This window comes from Notamacropus eugenii, chromosome 1 (genome assembly GCF_028372415.1).
Source record: "Notamacropus eugenii isolate mMacEug1 chromosome 1, mMacEug1.pri_v2, whole genome shotgun sequence".
Classification (NCBI taxonomy): Eukaryota; Metazoa; Chordata; class Mammalia; order Diprotodontia; family Macropodidae; genus Notamacropus; species Notamacropus eugenii.
Genome location: NC_092872.1, coordinates 298,387,392 through 298,408,337, shown reverse-complemented (window position 1 = coordinate 298,408,337; position 20,946 = coordinate 298,387,392). Strand labels below are relative to the sequence as shown.

At 36.0% G+C, this 20,946-nt stretch overlaps 1 protein-coding gene across 10 annotated transcripts in view; it reads right to left on the bottom strand.

The window, feature by feature from the left end:
* Nucleotides 1–20,946, bottom strand: part of KTN1 (kinectin 1) — a 134,387-nt gene that overhangs the window by 76,424 nt on the left and 37,017 nt on the right. For all 10 annotated transcript variants that reach the window (XR_011971745.1, XM_072629297.1, XM_072629292.1 and 7 more), the window contains 8 exons: nucleotides 17,873–18,007; nucleotides 17,435–17,605; nucleotides 16,574–16,704; nucleotides 11,343–11,459; nucleotides 9,069–9,209; nucleotides 7,525–7,631; nucleotides 3,910–4,042; nucleotides 2,674–2,761 (listed from right to left, as the gene is read on the bottom strand). Coding sequence is in view for 9 of the 10 variants with exons in the window: in XM_072629297.1 (XP_072485398.1) it covers nucleotides 2,674–2,761; nucleotides 3,910–4,042; nucleotides 7,525–7,631; nucleotides 9,069–9,209; nucleotides 11,343–11,459; nucleotides 16,574–16,704; nucleotides 17,435–17,605; nucleotides 17,873–18,007 (1,023 nt within the window). In the remaining variant the exon portion in view is untranslated. The remainder of the gene's footprint in view (nucleotides 1–2,673; nucleotides 2,762–3,909; nucleotides 4,043–7,524; nucleotides 7,632–9,068; nucleotides 9,210–11,342; nucleotides 11,460–16,573; nucleotides 16,705–17,434; nucleotides 17,606–17,872; nucleotides 18,008–20,946) is intronic.

The window sequence follows — 20,946 nt, the reverse complement described above, 5'->3', positions numbered from 1 at the left end:
TAGTCTAATAAGGCTCTTGAATTGAGGAATAACAAACTCAGACCTATGGCATAGGAAGAGGAACTGTTGGCAATTATAAGCGGGATGGACTGGAAAATAAAGAGACTAGAAATGGAGGACCAATTAAGAAGCCAGCATAACAGTCTAGTTCTTTCCCTTCATAATACTCTCATTTCAGTTTTGGGAAGGTTTTTTTTAGTTTTCTTCTTATCTTTTAAGATCCTTCTAAGGGTCTTTTATGAAAGGAGTATATATTCTGCTCTCCATCTGCAGATGGACCCCAAGTCTCTATACCAGGAAATAGACTAATCTCTTTCCATATTTTTTTGGGTCATCTCATCAGGCCCCATCGATTTTAATATCATCTTTATGAATATTACTGCTAGACACATAACTATGCACACAGATACACACACACACACACACACACACACACACACGCATTCCTAGTCTCTCTTTTGAGCTTCAATTCCAGATCAACTGCCCTATTAGACATTAAAGGAAGAATGTCTCACATGGATCAACCCACACACCTAGTCAGGGTTACAAAACTTCAAACTCCTATCTCCACAATATCTGACATCTCTCCCCTTCTCTCTAATCACATGGGTACCACACCTCATCACCTCTTGCATGGACTATTACAATAGTCTACAAAGTGGTCAAAGTGACATTCCTAAAGCATCGGTCTGCCCATGACACTCCTCTAATCATTAATTTAGATTCCTCTAACTTTTAAAGCACTTCACAACTTGACCCCAAATAATAGCCAAATAAGGCTAAACAGCCTTATTACAGATTATCTCGCACATATAAACACATTTTCCACACCAGCCAAACCAGCTTTCATACCGTTCCTCAAAAACAACATTCCAAGTCCTGTTTCTGTACCTTTGCAAAGATTACATACCCCATGTCTCAGATCCCCTTCTTCCTCAACCTAGCCTCTTAGAATTCCAAGTTTCTTTCAAAGCTCAGCTCAAGCAATACTTTCTACATGAATCCCTTCCTAATCTCCCTCAACTGGCAATGACTGTACTTATTTATTTCTCATGAACTTACATGTATGCATTGTCTCTCTGCTCCCTGAGAACAGCTTTCATTTTTGCTTTGCACACTCAAAACCTACACTCAGAATCAGTGTTTGGCATAAGTATAACCAAGAAAAAAAAAATACTTGTAGAAAAAATGACAAGAACCTGAATTGTGAGGCTATATGAGTACAGAGAAGGAGACAGATATAAACAGTACCTCCATAATCTCTCACAATATCTAATAATTCATTAAATATGTGGAAGGAAGAGGGTGATTCTGGGGTTATGAATATGGTTAACATGGAAGAGAGGCTGGTATAAACCTGGGATGACACCTTTCCAACTTCCCCCAACTACTATTGCCTTCCCCTCCAGGTCACAGAAGAGGTAGATGGGACCCCAGCAGCCATCATACCATGCCACATTTCTAAAGGAAAAGCACACATCAAGTCATTTCTAAGGCAGGAGAAAACAAAATGCAAAAGCCTAATGTTGGAGTTGAACCATGAAAGAGGAAGCATGCCAAGCCGAACATACCAAGAGATAAGGGATGAAAAGGGAAAGCATTTCAGGCATGAAGGATAGCCTATGCAAAAGCACAGACACAGGAAATGGAATGTTATGTACAAGGAATAGCAAGTAGGTCAATTTGGCTTGAACATGCAGGAGGAGTAATGTGAAATAAGTCTAAAAAGACAGGCCAGGGCCATACCAAGAAGGGCTTTCACAATACAGCTCCAAAAATTTGAAAATTACTCATGTTTAGGATGCAAAAGATGCATATATTTATCACATGCTCCACATATGACTGTATTACTTTTTAAAAAGTCACACCTTTTAAAGTATAAAAAAGCAAGATCTGTGAGTTCTTCAATCACAGCTTTGAACAAAGAGCATGCTTAATAGCGTTAGCTGAAATTATTTAAATCTAAACACAAGGTTCCAGGAGGTATAAGGAAACTGAGACACATCTTTGGCATACTTAAAAATGTCTTCCCTTTCCAGTCTACCCAAAGGTATAAAAGAACCAAAAATTCAGTTCTCTGTCCTGTGGTCCCTGAATAATCCTTTTTCCCCAGAGCACTAGACCTATCATAAAGAAAATGAAAGGAAAAGATACTATCTACTTGTTATGTCAAAAAGAGATAGAATCAGAAGCAAAGGGAAACAAAAGAAAAAAGTTATCAATAGTTAGAAAAGGCTATATTCATTTGAAATATAAGGATCTTATTATCCTTATTCATAATAGAAACTCAGTTTTCAAAAAATAAAAACAAACAAAAAGAGAGTTCATAACTAAACAAGCTACCTAGTTAAAATGTTTATTCTGACCTCACTCATAGGTACTGTAATGTTACATCTAATATAGCTGTTAATAAGGGAAGCCAGAGAAGAATTTCCAGAAAAAAACATAAAACTCTTAAAACACATCAAAACTAACTCCCTTTCTTTAAAAATCATGCTCATTCTCAAACCAAACAAAACCAGTGACATCCTGAAAATTAAAATTACTTTTGAAATTACTTGAAATTGAAAATTATAATTACCCCTTAGAAATTGTTCCTTCAGTCATTTAAATTTTTTAATGTAGAGTTAGGAATTCATTAAAAATTTTACATGAGTAGTTCTTCTGGCCCACCTTGTTGTGCTGCTTCATGTTCTGATGCTCTTTTCCTGATATAGCTCTGGACTTCTTCCCATCTTCTCTCAGCTTCTTGTAGTTGAACCTTGAGGTTTTAAAAGAGAGAAGAAAGAGCAGAAAAGCATAAATCATCCCTCAACTTATGTTGCCAAAACCATTTTTTCCCTACATTTTCCTTCCTAAAACTACAAATTTGCAAGGCCTGGTAATTATGCTTGAACAAAAATTAACAATTTAGTGGTTATTTCTAACTCTCAAAACTGTTAGATCCTAAGACGTCTATTATAGTAACTGATCCAATATTCATTTTCATTACCTCTCTTTAGGATACGCCTGTACCTTTATTGACAAATCTTAAATCATTAGTATCCAAAAGCTTAAGCAAAGTGACACTGTATTAATAAGTATCTGTCAACAGTGACTGAAGTAAAGTAGACCAGAGCAACTAGAACATTTAATACTTTCATCCACCTGGTACATTTCAAAAAATGTAATGGACCACAACAACCATAAACAATGCTGTAAAACATCCGCAAGACCAAGGTGGAATAAAGTCTAGCCAAAAAAAATTACTCTTCTTTCTCCCCAAGCATAGAAAAATATTAAAATACTGAGAAATTTTTATACTCTGTCCCTCACATTTAGTTTATCTCTCAGCCAATTTAATTAACCCCCAAGTCTTCCAAGACTATCAAGAGGTGATGACTATTTGTTGCAATAGTCTACTTATCTTTTTAATGGACACCTTGAAAAACCAGCTATGCCATTTCTTACAGATGAAGAAAGTCACTATACATATATATGTATACATACATATATAAGTAACTATACATATTAAAACCACAACAGCATTTCTACGGTATTAGAAGGTCTGAAAAGTGTTTTTACATATATGATCTCATTTCATCCTTAAAACAGCAATAATTCTGTTTTACTAAGCAGGAAACGAAGGCTCAGAGGTGAAGGGCTTTGCCTAGGATCATAAGGCATGCATTAGAAACAGTGTTTGAACCCAAGTCCAGCACTGTTCATGACACCAGTCATTTTGAGGCCAGCACTCTCACTTCCCCATGGCCATGCCACCTCAAACAGAACAGAAATTCTATTAAGACTCATGCTACATTCCTTAAAGCTATATTTTACATTTGAATTACCATTCACTATGTTACTCATCTGAAATTATCAGGTTTACACAAGGGCTTAGCCCATCACTAAAAAAATGTGTTAAGTTACCTTCAATTGAGCAACTGCTTGCTCAGCATTCTTTTTTTGACTTTCCTCCTGCTGCAACTTTCCTGTTTTCTCTTTTATTTCATTCACCAACCTAGCACAATCCTGGCGGTACTTGCTCAGTTCAGAAGACTGCCTGAAAATAAGAACTGGATTAGTGAAATTTCCACAACAAGCATATGAAATAATCAAAACTTGTGATACTCTTAAGTAGATATAAAAAAAACTAATTCCCAGTTTTATTTTTCTATTATCTCTAAATGTAGCTATTAACAAGACTTGGTGAGAGTTCATCATCTTTCTTAAAAATCAACTCAAAATTATAGCTACTGTAAAAGGAAGCCAAAGTCAGATATAATTTTTAAAAATAATTTGAGGCTCTTATTTTTACATATCATGAACAAATTTAAAATAAAATACTATTTATTTTAGCACTCTCTGACTCCTTCAAAAGAGAACACATAAGAGCATCTAAAATTTATTCATTTGAAACTTTACAGTAACTAGAATCCTGTCTTATATCAGTTAGAACTTCAACACAAAATTGATTTTTTTTTAATCCATGTTAATCTGAAGATGGTATCATTTATACATGAATGTAACTCCAGCTAACCTTGCTTTCAAAGGTTTAAAGAGACTTCAATCTGATTCATCCTCATTTTTATGTGAGGTTTGTATTACAAATTTTTTTTAAAATGTGGGGTGAGGGTTTATTATCCTATTTAACAAGGGAGTATAGGATACATGGAATATAGGAATAGATGTAGTCTAATAAAAGCAAACTAACTAGTTCAATGACAAGGTCAAATCACTCACTTTGAGAATCTATTGATCCTGAAGAGACAGGGAACAGACGGAGTTCAATAAACTGAGGGGAGCATGGGGGAGAGGAGATTTACATGGTGGAACCTGCACTTTAGGAAAATCACACTGACAGCTGAATAGAGGATAAATCAAACTGAGGAAAAAATTCAATACAGGTAGACCCATCAGCAGGATATTAAAATAATCTGAGCATGAAGTGATGAGGGTCTACATTAAAGTGGTGCTAGTAATCAGAAGAGAGAAGAGGATGTATTTTGAGAGATGTTGCAAAGGTGAAATCGACAGGACTTGACAACAGATTAGAAGGGAATTTGGGGATAGAGGGAGATAATGAGGAGCCCAGGAAGATGCCTAAGTTGTAAGTGTTAGAATCAGGGAGGACAGTATTGCTCTCTACAAGGCAAAGGAAAGTAAGAGGAAGGGAGGGTTTACCGTGAAAGATAATGAGTTCTAGTTTGGGACATGTTAACCTTTAAGATGCCTGTTGGACATCCAGTTTGAGATGTCAGAAAGGTAGTAAGAGGTATGAGAGTGGAAGTCAGTAGGGTAGTTAGGACTGGATAAGCTGACCTGAGAATCATCGTCAAAGAAGTTATCAATGAACTCTAAGGAACCAATAAAATCCCCAGGTAAATTAGCATAAAAACAGACCCAGGACAGAACCCAGTAGGACACCTAAGGTTGGAGGGAAGAATCTGGATAAGGATCCAGCAAACACAGTCTGACAGGTAGGAAAAGAACTTGGAGACAGTGATAACCCAAAAACTTAGAACTATCAAGAAGAAGAGGATGATTTACAGAGAAGTCAAGAAGAAAGAGCACTGAGGAAAGACAACTTTAACAATTAAGAGATCATCTGTAAATTTAGAAAGAGAAATTCTGATGAAATAATGAGATTGGAAGTCCCACTATGAGGGGTAAAGAGACTGATGGGAGAAAAAGTGGAAGGAACTTTTATAGACATCCTTCTCAAGGTGTTCAGCCACAAAGTGCACAAGAGATATAGAATATATATATAGGATAGGCTGGTTGGGATAAAAGGATCAAGTAAGGGATTTTTGAGGATAAAGAAGACATGGGCATATTCATAGACAGCAGGGAAGAGGCTAGTAGAGAGACAGAGAGCTTGAAGTAAAGTAAAAGAGAAGGGATGAAAGAGGGGGAATATCTGCTGTGGAGACATGACAGAATGGGACTGCTTGTGCAACCAGAAGAGCTTGTCTTAGTAAGAAGTAAAATCACTTTTTCATGTGAGACAGGAGCACAAGAAGACACAGTGGTAGAAAGCATGAGTGATATGAGATGAGGAAGAGAGGAGAAGAGGGAGCTTATAGTGAATGGTCTCAATTTTTTCTGTAAAATATGAGGCAAGTTTCTCAGCTGAGAGGGTAAGGGAAAAAGGAAACATAGAAGATCTGGAAATGGATGAAAAGGTTTAAAAGAGCCCTTGTGAAGAGTTGGATAATGAGCTGATAAAGGGGTGTAGAAGTATATGAGGGCCCAGCTGAAACTGTTTAACATAAATTTATAGTGGACCCAGCCAGAATGGTTCTATGATTTTCTTCACCTTCATTCAACAGCATGTATATATAAGCAAAGGCAGGGAAGGCAGGGAACACTGGAAATGATCCAAGACTGAGGCTTGGCAGGGAGGAAGAAGCACTATAAGGGAGCCAGGAACTCCTTGAAAAGTCAATGTAGAGTTGAAATGGTTCACCAAGAGGTCAAAATGGGGAAAACTGGAGAGAATGGCTAATGCAGGGGTAATAACCTGTGAGAGAACTGAGGGGTGGAGGGACTGGAGGTCATAATGTAGAAGAATAGGGTTTGGAAAGGGAAGGCAGAGAATGAGGTAGAAAGGCAACAGATTATGATCAGATAAGGGGAAACCTGAATTCATAAATTCATAAACATTTATGGGTAACTGCAAGATTCTTTGTATAGCTGATGTGGAGAGAAAGTAATAGGTTAAGGAACTGAGGGATTAAGGTGTTTGAAGGACAGCTGATATGTATATTTAAGTACCCTAGTATGAGGTCAAGAATTGAAGAGGAGAGAAAAATCATGAGTCAAGTACTGAACTTATTGAGAAAAGGGAGTAACCTGGAGGTCTATAAACAATGGCTACCAGAATTTTGATTGGGTGGTACATATGGATTGCATGAATCTCAAAAGAAAAGAGGTTACTGAGTGATTGAAGTAGGGTGAAAACCTAGATCAGTGAGCCAAGAGGAATGAGTGAAGGCACAGCAAATACTGGAAAGGTGGCCAGGAAGGCTGCCATCTGAGAGGAGAGCCAAATTTCAGTGATTGTTAGAAAACGGAAGGGGAAAAAGAGTAAAAGTTTTAAGATCAAAGGAATTTTGTTGCCTATGGATTAAGCATTCCAGACGGCACAGAAGAAGTGATAGATAGCATTTGGTTAGGACTTTGGAGTAGGAGGGTTCAGAGAGATAGAAACATGTGGTTGGGGATGAGGATTTGTGTTTGGATGATGACTTGTAGAGGTTCAGAATTAGTGTAATGTATAGGATATGACCAGGTATATATTCATCATTGAGTCAAAGTTGCTACCCCTCCTTTCAGCAGCACTCAGCTCTTAGCTCTTCACAAGCAAGACATTCTATCCCTTTGCTCCAAGCATTTTTCTTCTGGCTGTCCTGCATAATCGTAAGCAGTTTTCATCACCAATCAGCAAATGCATTTTAATGATTAAAGAAAAAAGCATTACTACTAATTTTTTCCCTCTCAGATACAAATGACTTAACTAAACTGTCTTCTAAGCTAACGTACTTGCTTTCAATTTGGTTAGTGGTGTTGCTGACAGCATCTCTCAGAATACCATTTTCCTGCTTCAAGTGGGTAATTTCTGCTTCCATTTGCTCACGGACTTTCTGAAACTATAAAGAAAACTATTTATTTTAAAGAAAATGGCATCGAGAGCTCATTTCATACAAATCAATGTCAAAAAAAGTTAAATAGTCAGAGGGTTCAATATGGAATGCAAAATTACAGTGAAGCTAATAAGACAAATTAAATAGATCCTGATACGTTCATCTCAATGTGATATTATATTACAAAAAAAAGTCACACTGACAGATCACATATAAAAGGCAACAGTAAAAAGAGAAAACTAGGTTAATTATATTAAACTTAAAAAGTACCACAAATTGTGAAATGATATCAAATCCACCTACTGACATCACAAATAAAAAACAAAACCATTACAACTGGGGACTGCCAATGTACTCCTTTCAAACATAGGAAAATCTAACAAAAATTTATACCAGAAAGAAGGTAAGGACCTAAACTGAATTTTAGAAGATTTAGGTATGGTAGCTCTCTGCTGACAACTCAAAGGGAAATGAAAGCATTATATTTATTTTTCACGTAGGCATATCACCTTTACAAAAAACCTCATTAACTAATGAAGAAAAACAAGATTATTAAACAATTGTTTACTAACTATAATGTAATTAAAAGTATAATCAGTGAAGTGTCCCTGCAGAAAGAAGTCAAATTTAAATGAAAAGTAAATAATTTTATCCTTAAAAATGTGGGTTAAAGATGGACTCAGAGTGCAGAATGAAGCATAGTTTTTGTCTTTTTTTCGCTCCGGAACACTACTAATGCAGAAATTTGTTCTACATGACTTCATATTTGTAACAGGTTTTGGGTTGGGGAGGAGAAGGAAGGGAAATTAGAGAATCCGGAATAGAAAATTAAATTAAATAAAATAAAATTTTTTAAAGAATGTGAGTTAAGAAAATCATAGAAACAAAAGACAACTTCAAGTAAAAAACAGAGGTGTGGTCACTGGGGAAAGGGAGGAGGTAGTGAAGGGAAAAGAGGGAGAGGTGGTGAAGGGAAAAGTCGGGGACAAAGATTCATTCTGCTCTTCAAAGAACAAACATGTAATGTTTTGAGAAGAAATATGAAATTAAAATTCAACTGAATCTCTCCAATCCTCCAAATTAAATTTTTCCAATTTAGCCAGTACAAGTAATAGGGGGAAAAAAGGAGGCAGTTAGAGGTGAAGTGGGTAGAGAAATGGGCCTGGGGTCAGGAAGACCAAAGTTCAAATCCAGCCTTAGACACTAAATAGCTCTGAGATCCTGGGAATGTCACAATCTCTGCCTCTGCTTCCTCACAATTGTGAAATGAAAATAATTAAAGCATCTCAGAGGGCTATTGTAAAGATCTAATGAAATATTTATAATAAATATCTCTACTGAACCCCTTTCCATAAGACCATGGAATACAGCACAATGAGTATTAGATATTCCAGTGGGAGTTTAGGTTTTGTCCCATTTGAATTCTAAACAATGCAAACATACCTTCATCTGCATCTGTTGAGCCTCTTGATACCCAACATGTATTTTGTTCTGTAAAACATTAAGCTCCTTTTCTAGAGTACCAATTCGTTCTTTCATCCTTGTTATAACTATGTTACTTCTGTCCTTCTCTGTCATCATCTCCTAAAATTGTTAATCAAAAAAGGAAATGGAGTTTTTTTCAACTAAAAGCAAAAAAACAATCACAATATTTTTAAAATCTTAAATTTAAGTGAAGCAATCAAATCCTGAAATGTTAAATACTGGCCACAGACCTACAGTCAACACAATGGCTTTTACCTACGTACATTATCACCTACTCTGCATGTAACTTTTACTGACTCACTTTTCAATTACATTCTGTAGCTCATGTGAGGGGTGAACCCTTTCTATATCCGGTATTGGTTAATAAGATCATTTTAAATCCAAACAATTATCGTCCCAATTTCTAGAATAGGAAAGAGACAGAGCTGGCCTCAGAAATAAGTTGATGTCCTGCCCCTGACCCATCATGGCTGGGTGACTTTAGAAAGGTCACTGAACCTTCAGACAGCTCTCGAGGACTATAAGTTACAGAGAAGTTGTGGGCCCACATAACAGAAGGAATTTGCTCATCTGGGAGCTTTCTATACAATGAAGTCACAAGCTCACTCTTTTCCCTTTCCCACCTGATATTTCACCCAATATTTTCTCAAATGTTTCCTTAAATGCAAAATTACACATAGACTAAAGGCATTTTTTTTAAAAGACACTAAAACTTCTTTATATGCATATAAATGTAAGTAAAACATAAATAAAATCCAAGGATACTAGTTCAATTTACTCAAAGTCTACAATGAACATCTTTCAACAAAAACCATCCTTCAGAAAAAAGGCATGTGATAGCGGGATCTCTTCTTACCTACTTAAAATAAATCTTTTTTGATAATCAAACCCAATTTTTTCTTACTCTTGACTCAAGTTACTGCACCAGATGGTTCAATGAACAATGATTTTAGTTATTCAATGTTTGACTCATCCTACATCAAATCTCAAAGGAATGGAAAATTTAGACATTTCTCTAAAATTCTTTTCCAAGGTGCAAATTAACACGAGTATCATGGACAGTTTAGTTTCATTTTAAAAGAGAACACTTTATGTTCTCAATGTTTTACATTAAAGCTTTTTAATTCTGTTTCATTCAAATTGGACTTCATTATCACAAGGACCAATACTGATTGCAAAGAAAAGATAAAGAACTTTTAAGCTTCCTTAAGGCAGACCTGTGCAACTTGGCAGTAGGTAGAGGCCACAATTAAAATAGGTTAAATTTCTTCAGGCTGCAGATAGGTTAGACTAGAGACAGACTGACGATGGTTGGTTGTCACAGATCACATGAAAAACAGGAATGAGCAGTTGCAACTCTACATTTTTCGTAGGCCCCCAAAGTCCTTTGGTGGGCCACAAGTGGCCCACAGACCTCATGTTATGCAGGCCTACCTTAAATTAAGGACCTTTCCTCCTGTTTTGAGGGGGGAGGGGAAAGAAGAGGTGGAAGACTACAGGAATGGAATATCAAAAAAGAATGTCAGATTTGGTTGGCATATTAAGTAATTTTGCTAAACTGCATTTTGTCCTTTTCTATTCTTTGTCACAAAGAATAGCTCTCAGGGAGAGGGAAGAGAATATACAGAAAGATTAAGATGATGTAAAAGTAAAAACATATCAATAAAATTAAATAAACATATAAATTGACCATCAATTACCATAGTAAAATGTTTGCTAAACAAACCCCTACATACAAATCTTTTTCCTGTTATTCCTTAACGGATTTTGGGAGCTAAGGTTAAAAAAAAAAAAAAAGCTAAAAGTATGCTGACATTTCTCTCAAGAACCTGATTTGATCAAAAGGGAGTTCTATTATTCCATAAAGAAACAATTACACATCAAATCCCAGTAAGATAAATACCAATGATATGTCCACATTCTTCTGTTGCATTAAAAGAGAATCTACAAATACAGAAATTTTATTTAAAAAATAAGCAGAGAACACCATGAAACCCAACCAAAATCCAAAATATACTAACAATATCATTAACCCAGTATGTATTAACAATGTCATTAAACACAAAGATGACTTAATAAATTTATTAAAAAAAAAAGTTCCCTTTGTTTTGTAAAGCTCTCATTAGACAAAATAAATAAAACTCAGAACCACTGCCTAATTCTTAGAGAAGGGCTCACCTATACTGACTCTCCGCTGAAGTTACTGGGGTACCCACAGTAGAATTACTTTACCTGAGCTAACTGCTTGCACTGATCCTTTGCAATAACAGCATCTTCTTTCACAGCAGCAAGTAACTTCTCTTTTTCTTGAAGCTGATGTACAACTGCAGCTACTTCACCTTTACTAGACTAGAATAAAAGAAGTCAAGGTAAAGCCAATAATCATGATTTGTTAAAGAATTCCTTCAAACAGTTACACCTAATATAAGCAAACATGAAAGGTCTCTTCTTATCTCAGAGTTTGATAACTGATATAGAAGGAGTACATGGCTCAGAAATGTATCTCCGCAATCAACTGAATATCAAGGATAATCAAACCAGGATACAACCTACAATTAATGATTCACATACCAAAAAACTTAGAAAGATATGTTTAAACAAAAATAGTTGCCTCTTTCTTCATTCGTCTGCCAAGTAAAAACCAGAGCCCTTATCAACAGAATTAAAAAACCAAATCGACTAGCATCAATCAGCAGACCCCACAAAGTTAAAAGGCTGAATGGCAAATCTGGAGCGAAACAAAACTTACTACTGTATAACAACAGTAACCAAAAAAAGAAATGATGCTACACATTTCATTTCTAATACTTAATATAATGATGTGGCCTTACTTCTTACCAGGGGTACCTGTTCAAGTGATCCCATTTCACTCTATCTCCTCCAACAAGCCCCCTCTGTCATCTCCACTCCATCACTTACTTTCAATCTCTCCTTGTCTACTGGCTCATGCCCTAATGCCTACAAACATGATCATGTCTCTCCTACCCTGAAAAAACCTTCACTTGGTCTTTCCATTCCCACTGTCATCCTCTACCTCTTCTGCCCTTTGTAGCTAAACTTCTTGAAAAGGTCATCCACAATAGGTAATATTCAACTTTCTCTCCAATCACTTACTACTTTACTCCAATACAGCCTCCAAACTTATCATTCCACTGAAACTACTCTCTCCAAACTGACTAATGATCTCTTAGCTATGAAATCCAATGGCCTTTTCTCAATTCTCATTCTCCTTGACTTTTCTGTTGCCTTTAACACTATTAATAACTCTCTCCTGGATCTTCATCTCTCTAGGTTTTCAGGACACTACTCTTTCTTGATTTTTCTCCTATCTGACTGCTCCCTCTCTGTCTCCTTTGGTGGATCATACCCAGATCATACCCTCTAACCATAGGTGTTCCTCAGGGTTCTGCCCTGGGTTCTCTTCTTTTTTCCCTCAAAACTATTTCACTTGGTGATCTCAGCAGCTCCCATTGATCTGTATGTCACTCACTTCAGTCATATCTGTCTGCTAGTGACCCCATTTGGGGTTTTCTTGGCAGATACAAAGTGGTCTGCCATTTCCTTTTCCAACTCATTTTACAGATGAGTAAACTGAGACACACAGGATTTGTCTCACAGGATCACAAAGCTAGTAAGTGTCTGAGACCATATTTTAAGATGAGTCTTCCTGACTCCAGGCCCAGCACTCTATCCACTGCACCACTGAGAGCTGCCCCATGGATTTAATTACCATCTCTATGCCGATGATTTTCAACTCTATGTATCCTGCCCCAATTTCTCTACTGACTTCCAATCTTACATCTACAACTCCCTTTCAGACATCTTGAACTGCATGTCCAGTAGACATCTTAAACTCACTATGTCCAAAACTGAATTCATTATCTTTTCACACAAACCTTCCCCTAATCTTTCCCTATTACTGTAGAGGGCAACGCCACCCTCCCAGTCCCTCAAGCTCATAACCTAGGAGTCATCCTTTACTCCTCACTATCTCTCACGCCCCATATCCAAACTGCTGCCAAGACCTCTTGATATCTTTGCAACATCTCTCAAATACGCCCCCTTCTTCCGACACTGTCACCACTCTAGTGCAGGCCCTCATCACCTCACACATTGATTACTGTTGATAAGTCTGTCTGCTTCAAGTGTCTCCCCTCTCTGATTCATCCTTCCTATAGCCACTAAAATGATCTTCCTAAAATACAGGTCAGACCATGTTACTCCCTACTCAATAAACTCTAGTGGCTCCTACTGCCTCCAGGAGAAAATACAAAATGTTCTGTTTGGCTTTCAAAGCCCTTCATAACCTAGTCCCCTCCTACCTTTCCAGTTTTCTTACACTTTACTCCTTGACAGTGAGTCCTAGACCCAGTGACACAAGTCTCTTTACTGTTCCATAAACAATATATGCCATCTTTCCATTCTGGATATTTTCTTTGTCTATCGCCCAAAATTGGAACGTTTTCTCTCCTCATCTCCATACCTCCTGGTTTCCCAGGCTTCCTTTAAGTCACTACACTCCTACCTTCTTCAAGAAGCCTTTCCTATTTCCTCTTAATTCTGTGCTTTCTTTCTTTTAGTTATTTCCTATTTATCCTGCATATAGATTGTTTTGTATATGTTTGTTTGAATGTTGTCTCCTCAGCATTAGATTATGAGTTCCTTTAGGGCATGACTATCTTTTGCCTCTTTCTGTATCCCTAAGGCTTAATACAGAACCTAGCACAGTCAGCACTGAATAAATATTTATTGATTAATGTTGCCAATATTGTACTTATATCTTTTTAAAAATAAAATTTAATTGATCTTTTTTTAACATCTACATTTCCCACTGTACGCTAGTACAATGTGACTGGCAAAACACTGCAGAAGACAAGAGATTATGTTAATGGTAGTATTTCACTGAACAATGATAAATAATGGAGAAGAAAAAAGAGGGCTGCTAAGTTTAGAATGAGTTGCCGCTAAGCCAGATTATCACAAGAAATTTTATAGATAAAGAAAGAACAAACAATTTCATTTCCCAATGAAACAAATGTGACAGCATTTCTATACTGATCTAGTTTCATCCAGCATGGTACAATGAAAAGAGTACTGGTTTGGGGTTCAAATCCTGTCTCTAATACTTATTACCTGGGTGACCACCTGGGCAAATCATTTAGCCTACCTAGGCCTCAGTTTCCTCAGCTGTAAAATAAAAGGGTGGAATTAGATGACTTCTGACTTTCCAACTCTAACCCATTATCCTATGATCTACTGACAATAAGGGAAGGAACCACCACAGACGGACTTCATCAGTTCCCTCCCTATGAATATAACTCTGTGATGTGGAGGACAGAATACCAGACTTGGAATCCTTAGACCTGGATAATCCTGGCTCTAATACTCACTAATTGTGTCAAAGTCACTTCATGTTTGAGTCTCAATTCCCTCATCTGCAAAATGGGAGCAAAAATATATTCACTACCTACCTTATGGGGACATCACAAGGAATTACTCTTGTAAACTTCTAGGAAGAAGTGGCAATGGATAAGATTTATATTGATTATAATTTATTTCTTGTTATTTTGAACTTGACAAACAAGCATACAAAGAACATAAGACTGAATATGAAACTGGACATGTCTTATGTAACAGCCTATTGTTTCCAAGTAGATAAAAAAATTCAATACTTTCAAATCTGCTCTGCTTGTTTTTCTCTCCCTTTGAACTTTATTCAATTCTTCTCTGTGCATTTATTTAAAGTATTTCAATGACCCTCTTTTCTTTGGCATCACTGTCAAATTAGCCTCCTCCTTTCCATCCCTGCTCAGCCCCCATATAAAACTCCCTCGTAGTAAATAAGCATAATTAAATACAACAAAACCATATATTGGTCAATTCTGAAAATATATGCCTCATTCTACACCTCTAATCTATCACCTCTGTCAGGAAATGGTTATAAGGACGCTTCATCATCATTCCTCTGGAGTTGTAGCTGGTTACTAAATTGGTCAGCTTTTTAAAGAATGATTTGATATTTAAAAAGATGAAATTAGGAACAGTGGCTATACCTAACCAAAAACAATACGTACAAAACAAATCCATGCCAGGGACAGTTTCAAAGGTAGATATAATTCACTGTTAAGAGGGAACTATTCCAAAAGAAAGGAAAAGCTCATTGATGGTATTCTTACCATTCCATTACCCTTCCTCTTCCCTGACAAAAAAGATAAAGATTTCAAAAATACCAACACATACATCTAATTTCTCATTTCTATAAAAACATTTGAGCATGGTATATTCAGTCAGAATAATAATGAAACACAAGAAGACAACATCTAAGATTTTTTTGTCCTACTTTCTACAACAAACTACATCTTGAGAGTCACAAAGATAACAGACATTGAGAATATAATATCTTATTGATTATCAAAAACATCTTAGTCACTGCAGCAAAATATAGTATAGCATCTTCAAACTAGTATTCTCTTGTCCATGTCAAAAATTATACAGGATTCAATTGTAGTTAAGGGATAACTTTGCTCAAAAATATTCCAAATAGCAACATCAAGCATGGTATAAAACAACTAAACACACATCTGGAGAAGTCCAAGAAAGTTCCATTACTGTTGCTTTTACCTTATCTTTTCCAGAGCCAGGCCTCCACATATTTCCCAGTCACTATGAGCATATAATATCTCCTTCTGTTTAATTCCTCTTTATGTGGTGCCTTCTTCCATCAAAATGTAGAATAGGGACTATAATGCTATCTAATATTTGTATCCTTTGTGCTTAGCACAGTGCCTAGCTCCCAGTAAGAACATGATGAGTGCTTTACTTATTATTCATATAGGGTACAGGAGCAAAAAACTCTAATAAAAAGAAGAAGCAAATGATGCCAAACTGTTAAGATCCCTAAAAGTCAGATTTAGCGGTTTGGAGTGGTTTTTTCTAGCAATAACTGCTTATCTGAATATATTCTGAAATGTCTATTAATTATTAGTCACAAATAGTTCTACAGACAGTTCTACATATCTACAAGTATTAACATTGTTCTTTTGCTCTTAATTAACCTATATTCTGGGCAGCTAGGCAGATAAAGTGCCAGACCTGGAAGTTAGGAAGACTCATCTTCCTTAGTTCAAATCTAGCTTTAGATACTTACTAGCTATGTGACCCTAGGCAAGTCATTTAATCCTCTTTGCCTCAGCTTTCTCATCTGTAACGAGCTAGAGAAGGAAATGGCAAACCACTCCAGTATCTTTGCCAAGAAAAGCTCTGACTGAAATGACACAACAACAATCATCTATGTTCTATATCTAAATTAATCTTTAAATAAATAACTGATGAAAAGCAAAAAATTTAGTTCAGAAAGTAGTCTTCTGGTTTAGTAAATGTAAAAACAGACCTAAATGCCCACCTACATCTACAAATCTAACCATTTTCCCCCTCAATGAATATATACCCAAGCATATAATTACCTTCTTTAAAGCATCTTGTATAGCACCAGACTTCTCCTTTAGCAAGTCTACAACACAAAGAGCCTCAGTTTCCGAGAATATCATAGTCTTCAGGGAGAGAAGGAAATCCTTAAATTTTACTTCTGCATTTTCTAAAATGAAGAAAGATAGTTTGACATAAATAAGCAGCTATGTGGCATAATTTTTAAAAGACCAAAATTTAAAAGGAAAAAAATATGTAAAATAGCAATGAACTCAGGGACCATTAAAAAAATTACTGTTTAAATGTTATCTTTAACAAATCATAGAAAATAAATGTCTCAAAGCTGGATAAGAAGATATAAAATTATTTAAGGAGTTAGTAGTAAATTCTCTTTTATAATAAAAATCAAAGATAGTACAAGTATACATAAATAATTCCAAAAAGATATTTATAGAAATTCTACACTTACAAAATGGCCCACGCATCTCAACGTCTACCTGATGTTGGAACTGTACCCCTATCTTCCACTAAAATCATTATCCCTTCCCCAAAAGAGTCCCTTACTCCATTCATTTGCCCAAGTGTTCCCCCAAACACTAGGTTCAAGCATGCTTGGGACTTCTGCAACCTATCAGTACAATAGTTCTTAACCTTATTTGTCAAATATGTCCTTGTATATAATCATTAAACTAGAACTAGATCCGTAAACATAAACATGAACAAGTCACTTAATCTCTTTCTCAGTTCCTCACTATATCATCAGTTTAGACCAGTAACTTCTAAGACTCCTTCTCCAGCCCTAATATGACAAGATTCTATGACATCACTGTTAGACTTGATTCTTGAATCAAGTTCAGACATTTTTAAAGAGACTAGAATTAATTTGTTAATTTGATTACCTTTGTCGGTTTCATTTTTCAGTTTTTTAGGTCCTGTTTTTTGGATCCCTTCTACTTGATCACTTTTAACCAGATCAATCACTTCTCTCTTATCTGCTGTAGGATTTGGGTCAGAGTTATCCATCAAAGAAGTAAAAGAACTGGAGTGACTATGAGGTTCATCCACCATCACTGTTTTGTAAATTCAACAAATCATTGCTTTTTAGTGTTAAACATGACATATATTATTAAATACATGAAAAATACATGATATATATTAATATTAATATACATACTAATATATATTAATATTTTATATTCCTAAGTGATATTATTTCCACTACAAGGGTAAGGAAGAGGATAGTGTAAATTTTTTTAATATTTCATATCTATATCACATAAATTCATATTATCACTTCAAGGTTACTCAAAACTAAAAGCTATAAAACAGTATTTTACCATTATCTGTTTTTTGTTTCTTTGATGAACTTTTCTTTTTTCCTGATCCACTCTCTTTAGTTTCCTGGTGGAGGGGTAGTGTTTCTTGTTTTTTAGTAGGTGACAAAACCACTTCAATCTTTTTATCCTGGTCATCTAAAAAAGATGATCATTAATGTATTACATAAAACAGTAAAGATATTACCTATGTAAGCTGAGTCAGTCCAAGGTTAATTCTATACGCCAGACTTTTTTCACTATTTTGTATCACCTGTATTCATATGCCTTTAAGGAGCAAAACAGTTCTCAGTAATATGTGCTGGTGCACTGTAAAAATCACCGATCCTGAAATCAGATCTTTGGCTCTGATATTTACAGCCTTGTAGACTGTGGTTAAATCAGAGCCAGACTTAGTTTCCACATCTCTTACATTTGCAGTAATACCATTTGTTCTTCCAATCTAAAAGTTGTTAAGAAAGTGCTTTGTAAATCTTTAGGTCCTACATAAATGTGAATTATTATCCTACATTTATATTTTAGGAACTGAGAACCTATCAAAATTTGACATCTATTCAGATGTCAAAGAATAGTTTCAAGATACAAGGAAAGATATATTCCAATAACTGGAATTAAATTTAACATCTATTCAGAGGTAAATCATAGTTTCAAGACACCAGAAATGATATATTTCAATAACTGGAATTATACTCAGTAAAGAAGACTGCACAGAATACTACTGAGACTAATGAGCTACACCAGAATCATTTGTGCTTATTGAAAAAGATATCTTGAATCAATATAATTTCTTTCTCAACAAATAAAAATGTTTTTACATTTTATTACCATTTTCTAAAAGAGTACTTACATTTACAGAATACAAAATACTAGAAAGAATGCCAGACTTGTAGGTACAAGACCTGTGTCACAATCTTAGCTCTGCCCTTACTAGGTATGACACTGGGAAAGTCAATTTAGATAATCCTCAATTTCTTCATCTATAAAATGGGCTGATAATATACTACCAACCTCACATGGCTGATGTGAGGCTGAAACAGAGATAAAAGGAACAATAGAGCCATTTCTTCTTACTCTTCCTCTGGTCTTAGTAAAAGAGTTATCCTTACTTTTATTTAAAGCTAATTCTTCTTCCTTTTCCCTTCATCCCTTTATTTTGATCCTATTGATTAATTATTGCTTCCCTGAGGATCCAGTTCTAGTAATCAGCTCCCTTTCTCCTTCTCTGCTTTTCCCTCTCCCTCTCTCTCTCTCCTGCACCCTCATGGCCTTCCTTTTCATTGCCTCCTATATCTGTGCTTCCCAACAGGCCAAATTTTCTCCTTTTGTTTTTTTAAAGCCTCTCTACTACTTTTTTGAAATACTCTACAACATAATCATAAACTCTTTAAACCTTTCCAATCCTTATCCCCAACTGAAACTGAAACACTTCTCTTAAATTTCCAATGACTTCCAATAGCTTTTTTTCTTGCCCCATCCTCTTTGACCCCTTTGCACCATTTGACACAGTTGAAACTACCTCCTGATAAACAGGCTCTCTTCCTTACCATGCCTCTAGAACAAGTTAGGTTTTTGATTCTTTTACTCCTCTACAATCACCTCCTCCTTTCCCAATCCCCTAATGTAGACATTTCACAGGGTCTTTTTCTGGATATAGTCTGTCTCTTGTTAATATATCTCAGTCCTAAGGTTTCACCTGCCATCTCTAATGTAGCTCTCAAACTCCTCTAATATCTCTTCCAAGGAACCCATAGATCTCTTTCCATGTATTCAATACTATATACATGATCTCTCCCCTTAAACCTGCTCCTATCTCTGATTCCACTACAACTTGTGGCATCACTACGTGTACTGTTCTTTCTTCTCCACCTGTCATATCCAATCAATTATCAAGTACTGTCAATTCCACCTTAACAATTTTTCCATCTATCCTTCCCCTTCTCCATTCCTATTGTCATTATCCTATTACAGGACCTCACCTCCATTTATCTACTCAAATCCATCTTTAGACACTTCCTGGCTATGGAACACTGAGCAAGTCCCTTAATCTTCTTACCTGAATTTCCCCAACTGTAAAACGGGGAAATTAACTCACAGGGTGTCTGTGAGGACCAAATGAGATGTTTGTAAAAATTGCTTAGCACAGTGCTTGGTATACAGGAGGCAATGTATAAATGCATATTCCCTGCCCCTTCCCTACACTATTTATCCACATAAATTTTGCAGCTTCTACTCTTTCCATCCATCCTTCCTCTATCTATTCCATCCTCAAATCCATCCTCAGTCTAATCTATCATTCATAACACTGCTAAATGAAACTTCCTTATGCACAGATCTGGTTATGGCAGTATGTAAGTGACAAGAAGAAATCACTGAAGGGTTCTAAGCAAAGAAAAATTTTAAATCTTTTCAAGGCCCTCTACCATCTGGCCCCACATTGCCTTGCAATCAATAAGCATTATTATTAAGCACCTATGTTCCAAGCACTGTGTATTAGGTATGCAAATATAAAAATGAAACAATCCTTACTCTCAATGAGCTTATATCCTAATAGAGGAGAAAACAAGGACATATAAAAATATAGACAGTACAAAATGTGGATATATATAATGTCATATATATGTCTATATGTGCACGTATGCATACATGCACACATATGTATATCCACATAGATGCTCAGGCACAAAGTGGTTAAAAAATGTGGTGGTTTGGAAGGGAGAGCAATAGCTGTTAACAGAAATCAGGAAAGGATTCATGCATAAGATGGTACCTCAGCAGTATCCTAAATTGTCAATTGTTAATGGCCTTTTCTCAGTCCTCATCCTTGGGATCTCTGTAGCACTTGACAGTATCAGTCACTTTCTTCTGGTTGATACTCTTTCTTCTATAGTTTTTCCTAACATTATTATTATCTTGGTTTTCCTCCTACCTATATGACTATTTCTTCTCAGGCTCCTTGGTTGCTGGATCTTCATCCAGGTCACTGCTGCTAACCACAGGAGTTGCACAGGGCTTTGCCTTGGGCTCTCTTCTCTCCTCCCTCTATACTATTTTACTTGTTGATTTAACCAGCTGCCATG